At 43.8% G+C, this 12,230-nt stretch overlaps 1 protein-coding gene and 1 non-coding gene across 2 annotated transcripts; one reads left to right on the forward strand and one right to left on the reverse strand.

Moving 5' to 3' along the window:
- The first annotated feature begins 3,226 nt into the window (after positions 1–3,226).
- Positions 3,227–3,334, forward strand: LOC112879191. Its single transcript, XR_003226013.1, has one exon. It is a non-coding gene; the product is annotated as a small nucleolar RNA R71 (small nucleolar RNA).
- A 3,856-nt stretch (positions 3,335–7,190) lies between these two features.
- Positions 7,191–11,346, reverse strand: LOC112873243 (protein MAK16 homolog). Its single transcript, XM_025936547.1, has 9 exons — positions 10,892–11,346; positions 10,699–10,808; positions 9,636–9,754; positions 9,454–9,551; positions 8,477–8,564; positions 8,261–8,395; positions 8,081–8,168; positions 7,863–7,975; positions 7,191–7,493 (listed from the first exon to the last, which is right to left on the reverse strand). Exons 1-9 carry the CDS (start codon positions 10,948–10,950, stop codon positions 7,446–7,448), a joined length of 858 nt encoding a protein of 285 aa, XP_025792332.1. The 5' UTR covers positions 10,951–11,346; the 3' UTR covers positions 7,191–7,445.
- Between the last annotated feature and the right edge of the window lie 884 nt (positions 11,347–12,230).

The raw sequence follows: 12,230 nt of genomic DNA on the forward strand, positions 1-12,230 counted from the left end.
AATATCCTAGGATTGACCGGTATCAGGTTATTTGACCCCGGTCTAGATCTAATCTAGACCGTCGGATCTGGATCGGATGCCCAGGAAACGGCTAGCGGCTCGGGCGGCGGCGCCGGACGCCGGCGGCGAGGGCTACCACGGCGAGCGGCGGCGGACTCGTCGGGAAATCGCGTATACGCGACTCCGGCCACGATTTTGGCTCGTTTTTGGCCTGGGAGAAAGAGAGCAAGGAGGGGGCTTGGAACGAGGCGCCGGGGGCGGGGAAGGTGGACGAAGGCAAGGCGCGGCACGGTGGCGATGGCGAGCAAGCGTCACGGCTGGAGGGGGAGAGGAAAAGGGGAAGCAGGCCGGCGAGGACCCTTACCCCAAGGCCGAACTCCGGCGGTGGCTCACGGCAACAGAGGAGCGGCGAGGTGGCAACAGCGACAGCGGCCGGGGTGCGGCAGTGAAGGCGGCAGCGCGGGATAGGGTTTGCGAGGCGAGGCGGCGGCGGCTACGGATTTTGCGGGACCGAGGGTGCAGGGCGGCAGCTTTATAGGGCGGCCGAGGGGCCTCGGTGTGTAGGCCCAGGGCAGCACGTGGCGCGCCGCATCTCGGTCATACTCAGGATCGAACCCGAGTCTGGCTCGAGGTAGGGGATGACCCCGACGGACGGGGCCTGCCTGGCAGTGAGAGAGAGAAGGGAGAGGAGAGGGGGCGGCTGGACTCGGCCGGCTGGGCCGCGCGGGGAGAGAAAAAAAAGAAAGGCCGGTTGGGCTGGGCCATGTGGGAGGAAAAGGGGAGAGGGGAAAAAGAAAGAGAGAGTGGGCCGGGCTAAAACGAGAAAAAGAGGGCAAAAAAGAAATGCATTCAAATGCATTTGAATTTGAATTGGAAATTTAAATACAAATGGAAGACAAGCAATAAAACAATGCAATACGGCATGAAATGCACAAGACCTATATTTCCTTATATTTCTTTTTATGGTTAAGTAAATTACTGTTAATTCACGGTAAATGCTCTAAAATCAAAATAATTTGAATAAAATCCTTATGGGTTCTGAAAAGAATCTAGCAAAATTTATTTACGCTCCTAATTTAAAAATTAGGGTGTTACAGTAGCGGCGAGGGAGAGGCCGGCCGGAGATGACATGTGGGGCCGGCCGACCTAGCTGGGGCCGGCCAGCTTGCAAACTAGCTGAAAATTTTTCTTGTTTTTCATGTAGTGTAGTTAAAACAAAAGTTTGAAATTCAAACATGCACTTTGCAGAAATTTAAACATGCTATGACGAAGTTAGAAAGATTATGAAAGGAAATAAATTATCCTATATGCAAATGCTAAGAATGGATAACTAACATGTTACCTCATGGCGAGAGCTCGGGTTTTGAGTCCTGAGCAGGACTCTTCGTACCTTGGGTTCCATTTTCGTGACCGGATGGAGATGTCATTGGTGATGACACTTTCTTCTGCCACATCTTTCTCGTGGACTTACTTGCTTCGATCTCTTTTCGCTCGAGCTCTAGAAAATTCTTATGCTGGATTCTTTGCATCGTATTCCGTTGGTTATGCACCTTAATCTCCTCTCAAATTCGAAGACTCTCTACGAATTCGATGAGGGCTTCAATGGATGGGGTAGATGGCTTCTCTGGCTCTTTCTCAGATTTCTTCCGATTGAATGTTTTGACCTGTGAGCATTTTTCGACCTTTGCTCTGAAGGCGAACCTCACCTTCTGCCCATTGATGTTGAGCTGGATTTATTCGGCTCCCACATCAATGTATGCATTTGTCGTACTCAAGAATGGCCTTTCCAATATGAGAGGGGTCATGGTGTCGACTTCCATGTCGAGAACGACAAAATCAATGGGGACGAAGAAATTCATATTTTTACCAGAATATTCTCGGCAATTCCCGTGGATAACGAACCGATTGGTCTGCTAGCTGCAAGCACATGGCAGTAGGAGCAAGAATATAATGGTTAAGTTTATCATAAACTACCTTTGGCAGGACATTGACGCTTGCCCCCAGATCACAAAGAGCGTTCTTAAAGTGTTGAGCTCCAATTGAACATGTGATGGTGGGGCATCTTGGGTCCTTCTTCTTCTCCGGGAGAGGATCAAGTATAGCTGCGCTACACTCCTCTGTAAGCTGCACGACCTTGGTGGTCGGCAGGGACCTCTTGTTTCTAGGGATATCCTTGATATACTTGGCATACGTGGGAACCTGCATAGCATCAAGAAGCGGTATATTGACATAAAGCCTCTTAATTACCTCAACAAACTTGTCGAATTGCTCGTCGGCCAGTGGCCTCCTTCTCCGTTCCGAAAATGGTAAGGCAGTTGTATCGTGGTACTCTCAGGAGGCCCTTGGGACTTCCTCATTTTCTCCCTAGGTAGCAGTGGTGTTGGACTCTTCGGCCTCCTCCTTCTCCTCGTCTTCAGCATCGGTATCCCTGTCAGTTATGGTCTTCCACTGTGTACCTGCATCCTGTGGATAGGGTGGATCCTGCGTGGACATTTCAGCCTACGTAGTCACCGCATTCACACTTTCCTTCGGGTTCACTTCTGGTTGCCTGGGTAGCTTTCCCATGTTATGGTTAGGGCAAGATGAGGCCAGCTGAGCTACTTGAGTTTCTATCATTTTATTGAAACTTAGCTGATTTTTAATAACTGAGTTGAAGCTCTCCATTTGTGCGGCCAGAGACTCTAAAATTTTATCATTAGTTTGAAACTTCTTACTAATGTTATCATTAATTTGTTTCTAGCCATACACTAAGTCCTTAAGAGAGGGCTGAAAACTGTTATTAAAGTTGTTACCTTGCTGTTGGCCAAAGGGGAGGTTGGGCTTCGAGTTCCAACCTTGCTAAGGACAGTATCCTAAGTTATTGGGATTGCCATTCCTAATGAAATTCACGTCCTCTTGAGTCGACGGACAAGTGTTGCCACATGTCTCACATGTAATCCGAGACTCCATGATCTGGTTGACCTCCTAGTGTGGAGATTCTAGCATTTTTATGAGAAGATCCATCTTGGCTGCCAGCATATCTACACCATCGATCTGGTGTACTCCTTTAGCACGGGCCGGCTGCCTATCTACCTTCCAACTCTTATTGGAGGCAATCTTGTCAACGAGCACCTTGGCTCTTGCAACGTCGAGAGAGAGGAATGCTCCTCCCGCTGCTGCGTTTATGTAGTCTTGCGCTCGCTATCTTAGGCCATGGAAGAAGTTCTGAATGATCAGCCACTCTTCCATGCCATGGTGTGGGCATGTTGCAATGTATTCCTGGAGACGTTCCCAGGCTTCCGAGATTGTCTTATCTGGAGTTGTTGAAAACTGGAAATCGTGTTCCGTAGGGCATTGGTCTTGCCCACTGGAAAGTACTTGGCCAGGAAGGCAATGGAACAGGCATCCCAAGTGGTGAATGCATCCATGTTGGTGTAGAACCATGTTCTTGCTTTCCCAAGCAAAGAGAATGGGAGCAGTCAAAGACGAATGTTGTCCATTGTAGTGCCTCTAGGGTTGATTGTACTGCTCACATCCAGAAAATTCTGAAGATGGGCGTTGGCATCCTCCAATGCCTTACTACAGAAGGGACTTACATGGACCATGTTGACAAGTCCATTCTTCAGCTCAAAGCCTTCATTGCCTTGGTAGGTGTTCAATCCAGTAGGGATATGGCCGCTAGACGGGGATGAGAACTGACGCAGTGTCTTCTGAGCCATGGGTGATGAAGCTGGTGTTGTCGAACCTTGGCCTAATGAAAGTTTCTTCTGAGGTGGGACGACTCTGCGTCAGATAATTCTCCCAATTCTTTCTGGATTTGGGTTGAAGTTTTGTGTTAGATCGAAACTGGTCATGCACTGCTCTGCATATATCACAAAGACAACGAGAGCAATGGTAAGCCCGCTAAAATTAGCGGCGATAATCAGACAAATTTTATCAAACTATTCAACGATATCTAGGAGATTCTAAACCTTAGCAGTAAGTAGCTGGGAGGATAACGAATGAGAAAGACTCCTAAAACACTTCTAAACTAACGAGCTAGCCTCACTAGACTAAACCTTGCTTCTAACTAGTTATTGGGTACCTAGAGCTTACTTCGGCGGCAAAAGAGAGGAAGGACTGCACAAAGGAGTGAGAGGGAAGTCCAACGGCAAACAGCAACTCCTGCTATGAAAACACCCGAATACGATAGACTACACGGGACAGATAGGACTGTCACCACCTGCTGCCTACCACACTGTTCCATGGGCTGGAACACACCTCCAAGCTAACACCAAGCCAGACACCACACTACATCTACACTTGTGCTAGGATTTCTCTTGAGGCCTTCAAGAGAATTGAGCCCCCTAGTCCAGGCAAGAAAACCCGCAAGGTAAGATACCAATAAACAAGAGATATAACAAAGCCTAAGCAAGAGGAAAGGACTTCCGCACATAAGCTGGATGACTTGGAAAGATAAATAAATGTGGAAAATAACACTGACTCAAAAAGTAAAGAAGATAAATTATATTGATAAATGTCAAAGGGAAAGATACAAGAGCTGTACCAGACTTCCAATGACGACTCCGGAATCCTGAGACAAGCTCGACTCGACTCTAACTCCTAGACTACTAAACTAAGCTATAGAAACTGAAATGAGTGAAGAGAACTCCTTGTTGTGTGTGTGTTACAAGCTGATGTGCACCCCTATAGTGTAGGAGGGCTGAGGATGAAGTCAGTGAAGTAGTTGTGGAATTTGCGTCAGTCCTAGGCCGGCCGGCCTCATCCAGGCCGACCATCCTAGGATGGTGGCCACGTGTCACCACCTTTCTCCTAGATGTTCCTTATGCTCTCCTGGTGTCGGTGGAGGTGGCGTCTGTCTGAAGCAGAGGATTTGGAGGCCGGCCGGCCTGGTCAAGGCTTGATGATCAACGCTTGCATGTCATCCAGGGAGGCGGTTCTCAGGTTTTTGCCCGAGTCTTGCATGCAGGTGGGCCCTTCAATCCATGGGTGAAGCCTTTTGGGTCATTGGATCAAACTGACTTCAAGTGCACGGCTCAGGAGCAAGGTAAGTGCGTTTTCTCGCCACTGGATCAGTGACATGGCAATCCAAGGAGGTGCCAGGCCGGCCGGCTGGCCTAGGATTTTTCCCATTTTGCATCATTTTTGGTTCACTTGTTCCTACAATCACAACTCATCCAAAACTTGTGGAACTTGTTAGAAATAAATAAAATATTTATGGAAAGCTCTATTTACTGCCGAGAAGTTGATGGTCACAATGTGTTTCAATGGCCATTAATACCTACCCACGCAGATGCACGCGTTCCATAAATTGTACATGGAACGTTCGAAGGCCGGCCAGTATATGTTTGGAGCTAAGTATCGCCATCATAATTTCTTCCATGGGGATGATGACTTCTAGATTGACTTTGAAGATGTGCATGCAATATACTATCGAGACGCCCTCGACATCTCTCTCGTGTCTTGCTGGATTCTGTAAGTGTTCAGCAATCTCTACATTGTTATGTTTTATTAGTCAACACTCTATTTTTTTGTGTAGAATCTAATTTATATTGTATCGTGTAGAAAAATATTTACATTGCTTCCATGCTTATCAATCAAAAAAATTTACTGGATGACTATAAGCAAACGTGTACAAACATGTACCAAGCCTTAATGTAACAATATTACAAACCCTATATATTCATACCCTACAACTATAAGTAAGTTCTTATCCACTCGTAACTCTTTTCTATTCCTAAATAAATATTAACTTTAATGATGTATATCTCTATATGCTTGTATATCTATATATCTATATGCGCAGCTTCCATTAGATTTTGCTCGTATTCTAGTAGAGTTATAGTGTATGACTCCAAGCGGTAAAAAAGAAGAAAATCAAACACTTCTTAGACCCATTAAACATTATTTTCCACAAAACACAACTATTTTGGGATCGATTAAGCTTTGAACATTTACGTTTCATTCTTATGCGAAGGGTGTGGAGAGCTTTTGTGAAAAAGCAAAATGATGATTTTAAGAATGAATTGGATGTTAGAATGGACTTCCCGGTTTGTGGGCTCGCTACTCATTGCATATCTCATTTACTATTTCGTATACGGATGCAATTATAACTAATTTATTTCTTTTTTAGTGTTCGAGACAAAACATAGGAAATAATTGATGTGGATTCTACGTATGTGATTACATGCACACTCTATCCCATTTTGGAAGGGCTACGACCGATGACCTAAGAGTATGTACAAATTATTCATAAATATGTTTCTAATTGTACTGTCGCGAGGAATTGATATATCGAGCTTTTTTATAAAATGATAGATGATGCGAATAAAGGATGAAGTTCTCCATTTGGATAGGATCATAACCATGTCGGAGCAGCTCATAGATGATGCGAATCAAGGATGAAGTTCTCCATATGGATAGGATGATGGCCGTGCCGGAGCACCTCATAGGATTCATTTTGAAGGAGATCATTGATCCTGAAGGCGAGTTATACGACGATGGCCATCCGGTTCCTAAATCATCCGCATCGACGTCGTGAGGGGCTTAGAACTTGTAGTCAAGATAAAAATGATTGCTCGTTACAATAATTTCCAATGTTTGTAATCATGACATTTGTATATTTATAAATATTATTATGTGTAGATAACTTAATTACATGATTGTCAACAATATTTAGTGATTTTCATACACTATTTTCACACGAACGCGACTAAAGTACAGTAGTGTATAGCTCAAGTACGCGTAGCAATTCTACAAACATAAACAATAATAAACAATTAAAATAAAATAGAATTTGGAAAAAAAATAAAAAAAACCTTGGTTGGAAAGTCCAACCGGTATCAAAGGGGTCTTATGCACCAAGTAAAATACCCGGTATCCTACACCATGACTTTCCATCTCAGTTCCGTGGCACCGATTGAAGAACCAGGACCAAAACCGCTTTTCAACCAGTACTAAACCGCTTTTCAACCGGTACTATGGGCCTGTTTTCCAGCACAGAAGAGTACAACTAGGCCTAGCCCTGGGGGAAATTTGCCAGCGGAGGTCTGCCGACAGTGACAAAAGAAAAATGAAAAAGAATTCTGCATATGCGAAAAAAAACGTCCAAGAAATTGGTCCGAACGCTATCCCAACGAGAACAGCTCAGTTACGGAGGTTCGCCTTTAAAACTTATATATATATATATAAAAGACAGGCCGACTATAAAAAGAGGAAAAGGGCAATCCATCCAGTGACTCCCAAGACTTCAGGATTAAGATTTGCTGCATCAGTTGCGTAGACATTGCAGGCAAATTTTTTTGTTAGCCTCATCACAGAACATGAATAAGTATTGATCGCCTCTCCACAGGAACCCAGGTGAATTTTACGCATTAAAATAAAGAAGGCAAATAAAATGATCTAACATAAAACAAAAGTGACCCACTGGCACCTAGCAGCACGTACTGAAGTTACCCTTGCAGAATTCACATTCGCATCCTTTGCCTGGAATTTGTCTCTTCGTCTTGTTCCACCTGTCACAGGTAGGCAACAAAAAAATTATAAGTTTGTAAGATCACAACATTGACTTCATTCCTGAATAAATGGTAAAACCTGATAGCAAGAGCATACTGATGAGGACATCACTAGCATGGATATCCATGCTAGTGATGTCCTCATCACATACTTTCAAGAAACTTCATCACAGATAATTTGATCTGAGAAATTTAGAACATCATTATAATCAAGAATATTGGGCAGTACTTCCTACTAGCAACTCAACCTTTTGACTATGATAACATGGATATGTGACAAATAACGATGGTTATTGAATTACTTCATGGGAAAACTAAATGTATCAGCAAAGGAAAATACTGAGAGTATTGCGATCTTACTATATTTACCTCAGTCATAACCTTCCTAGACCTTTTCCCAGCATTTTGCTTCAAATTAGAACCCGATCCCTTAGGTTTCTTTGGTACTTGGTCATCCAAATGATCATCTCCGTTTGTGCCTCCTGCGACCAATTAACATTTTTTAAAGAAAATTACATTAGCAACAATTCTCATGTTAAAGTGTCACAACTTGCAGACTCATGGAAGTTTCAGCAAAGCTACTTTACCATCACTGAGGCCTTCAAAATCTTCCATATCATCCATGTGATCCATCTCTTCCATGTCATCACCTTCGACATATTCTACCATGCCTTCCTATATTTTCAAGCAAACACAAATGACAAAGCTGGTGAACACTGAGAAGATAGAAACAAACTGGGCTTGCAGGTATTCAGTACAATGCTTACTTCTTCATCCTCTTCTTCAAGAACCACTTCATCTCTTTCCATGTCAAGAACTTCATCAAACTCTTTGAAGGGAACGTTATAGATATCACCATAAACACCTTTCTTCAGGCGTTCCTTCAATTCACTTTCAATGTTCTGCATGACAACATATATATGTTACTATGTGTCCATGGATACAGTACTGCATAAAGAAAAAACTATGTAACAAACAATAACCTTTTCTAGTTGAGCAGCCTTTTCAGCTTTCTCCAGTCTCCTAAGATCGCGCTGTGTTTGCTTCCTGGGCATTGTCATAACCTTCTCCCTAAAAGAACGGAGGCATATGTCAAACAAATTTTCATGGTCCAGAAGTTCAAATTACAATTCATCACAAGATGAACCATTTTTTGATGAAACTTGGTTACAGATAAATGGCACATTGATCAGAGCAAAGAACAATCCACCTCAAGACAGCCAAATAAAATGAGTACCATTATTTTCATTATCCAGATTACTGATTGTAGTAACATTTAGCCATTTCTCCTTAGAGTTAGTTTTGTAATTATGAACTAGGCCCAATCATTTAGCTGATCCGGTTACCACCCTTCCTATCACAAGGGATTTGGTCTAATATTTGTCAACAAGTCTGTAACACACAAAATCTGGTTGACTTAGACTCCACCAGTCAATAGAATGGGATTCCAAAACAGAACAGAGATTTTGATCATTCAAACAATCACAGAGACCTGGAATTTGGAGAATCAAACAAAAACTATGGTAGGTTATTGCTACTGCTGCAACAGAATTGTGTAGACAGAAGGCACTCGTTGCAATAATTCTTTCCTTCGGATCCTGCAATATAAGTTCGTGAGCTACACATACTAACTACTTCCACATGGGCATACTGTTTTTTACACTTAAGTGAACATTGTTGGTATCTGTAAAATTTGGAGGCTCTCTTGTCATGAAGATATATTCAAGAAAATAATTAAAAATGAACATAAGGATTACAATGCCTTCTTGCCTGTCCTTTTTGAGCAAATCAATATAAAACATGGTGATGCCAAGCGAACAGAATCACATGTTAATTTGTTATAACACTACCCTTGAAACATATGCTACAGCATTTAAATTGTACTATTTGGACTCATGGATATAAATTTATTTTCAACAAAAATAATATATCCTACAGCAATTAACATAGAAATTCCTACCTCACTTTCAGTTGAAGTTTCCTCATTCTTATACGATATTGAGTCATTTTTGTCAGCCGCTGTTTGATCTTGTGCACAAGTAACTTAGGCCAAAATTCCTTCACAACAAAGTAAGCCAAGCAATGAGAATAACTACTCTAAATTAGATGGGGTGACAATGTACATTAGCTAGAGATGCATACAAGATGCTTGTTAATGACATCCATTGCTTTCTCATAATTCCTTGGCAGTTTGACTCTCTCCCATAATGTTTTTGGCAGATGAGCTCTTTCAGCAGTTTTCATGTACAGGTAGAAGACACCTGCATAACCATTTAAGGAGGAAAAACAGCAAAATAAAATCAGCAGAAGATTTAGGTGACCAATAAGCATATATTCCTTTCAAGATTTTTAGTTGAGAGCATGGAAAAGGTGCATAAAAGGAACTGGCAGATTGTTAGGCACAACATAAAAATCTGCACCCTTGGACAAAAAAGCACCATAAGGTAGAACAATTTGTTCTCGCAGAAAGCAAAACCAAACTTAAAGATCCAAAGTGTAGTGATCTTGACTCTTGATTGATATACACATGCATCCTTGACCAAATTATCAAGAATAACAAAACGATCATCTTAATTGTGATTAGGCCAACCGCCATAATCACAAATGACTAATTCCATGGAAAGATTAATCATCTCTTAACAGATCATACAAAAAGCTAACATAATGTTTCTTCAATTTAGTTTTAAAAAGGCAAGTGCAGCATCCAAACACACAGAGCTAAAAAGTAAAAAATTTCCAAGTCCGTAATCCCCATTTCTTCATCTTATTTTCTAATATTTTTTTGTATCCAAGGATAGATGTCTCTCAAGTCTCAAGTACAATTTTTTAACCTCCATGAGCTATAAGGTTTTCATTCCAAATCCAACCAGGGTCCACAAATCCTTACCAACCATGCATATAGCATGTCAGATAAATCAAAAACTACCTGACCTCATTGAACCCTAGGTCTAGTGATGGGTGATCAAATCATGTGAGGCCAGGGTAAGAGATTTGAGTAATCCTTTTGATATTATAGGCTTTGAATTTGATTAGTTTGCAACTTGCAATATGCCATACTTGTGGTCCAGTGCAGAGTCTGTAATTGAGTGGCCATGGAGGGAAGGAGCTTAGGAGCGTGGTGTATGTTTTGCAGCTGATTCAAATGGTGATAGTGCTATCCATGTGCATGATTCAGACAAAAGAGGTTAAGTATCGTAGTGATCACCGTCATGATCCCGGATGGTGGCATAACGACTGTTGGCAAGAGGGCAGGAGCTCCGGTTGCATATGCCCGTCGCGTTGTAGGGATTCCGGCAGAATATCCCTGTCGTAATCCTGCGAAACACGGGTGCCGCCGTAAGAACCAAGTAACTGAAACAACAGTGGGGTGGGGGGAGGAGGACGGGTGGTGGCAATACTTGGCCATGAAGCTGCAGTGGTTGTGGCGGATGCAGTGCCATATCACGTCGTCGCTCATTTTGGATCCCGCTAACTCGGCCGGTTCCTCCTCTGCTTGCGGGCTGCGGCGTCGCCGCCGAGTTCCTGGGGATCTCCCCGCTTCTGATTGCTAGTGCTGGCTCCGCCTCCCGTTACCAGGAGGAGTGGGCGGAGGGCGACCGGCCCTGAGTAAGGGTGAGCAACGGCGAGCCCTGGCCGGGGAGGCAGCAATCGGGCCCCCGCGAGCCTGTCGCGAGGAGTCGAGGACAACCAGCGGCGAGGAGACTGCCGTCGCGGCGAGAGTCGACGTAAGGATGTATATATATTTGAAAGATTGATGGAATGGCCGCAACGAGGGCGTCTCAGTGTCCGGTGTCTGCCGTGGTGAGGACGGAGGAGTGGCGGCCGCCGCCGCAGGCCGTTGCGCAGCGAGGGTTTAGGGTTGCTGCTGGATGGTTGACTGTATATACTGAGGGGCGCTATTGGGCTCCATTGGGCTGCAATCTCTCGGCGGCCTCGCCCCAGTGCGCCGCCTCCGCGGGGAAAATCAGGCCCGTCGGGTCCCCGATGGGAATCTGGCCGCACTGAACCGATGAGAGGGATAGGATTTGCACGAATTTTTTTGAAAAGAAGGTTAAAAAAATTAAATTCGAAAAAGAGGTGCCGTTTTGGAAATTTTTGAAAAATAGGTACCTCCCGCCCGATCAACGGGTGGGAGGCGTGGGGCCGGAAACCTCCCGCCCAGCTAACGGGCGGAGGTGCCAAATTTTTTCCTAGACCCTCCCGAGGGTCTTTTCGCGAATAAGAAATTTTTCTTATTTCACAAAGAGGCCCCTAAGGCATCCCGCCCGACCAGCGGGCGGGAGGTTAAGGCATCCCGCCCGGCCAACGGGCGGGAGGTGCCCTCTTTATTTTCTTTTTTTGTTCGAATTTATGTTTTTGAAACTATTTAAAATTCATACTTTTTTCAAATACAAGATTTATTCGCCGTACTCTTTTTTATACTTAAAAAATTTTAGTTCAATTTTACGAAGAAGATTATTGTATCTAAACTCGTATGAAGATGGTTAAGCGATAACATTTTGCAACGTAGAATCCAAATATTAAGATAATACGATACATCAAGCCATTAAAAATAAAATAGTATGATAAAAAACAATTTAAATATACAGAGTCCACCGAATCACGAGTATCTACTCCGCTTGTCCCGGTCCTCGCGCTCTCTTGGTCCTTCCCCCTAGTCCTAGGCCGTCGGCGTATGTGCCCCTCCGAGTACGTGAGTGCATCTGGAGCATGGGGAGGATGAGGCGGAGGAGGCGC

Source organism: Panicum hallii, chromosome 1 (genome assembly GCF_002211085.1).
Source record: "Panicum hallii strain FIL2 chromosome 1, PHallii_v3.1, whole genome shotgun sequence".
NCBI classification, from domain to species: domain Eukaryota; kingdom Viridiplantae; phylum Streptophyta; class Magnoliopsida; order Poales; family Poaceae; genus Panicum; species Panicum hallii.

Coding starts and splice junctions, on each gene's coding strand:
- LOC112873243 (XM_025936547.1), bottom strand. CDS start 10,950: ATGAGCGACGACGTGATATGGCACTGCATCCGCCACAACCACTGCAGC. Junction 8,565..9,453: donor AAACTTCAACTGAAAGTGAG/GTAGGAATTTCT, acceptor CCGTTCTTTTAG/GGAGAAGGTTATGACAATGC. Junction 8,169..8,260: donor TTGAAGAAGAGGATGAAGAA/GTAAGCATTGTA, acceptor TTGAAAATATAG/GAAGGCATGGTAGAATATGT.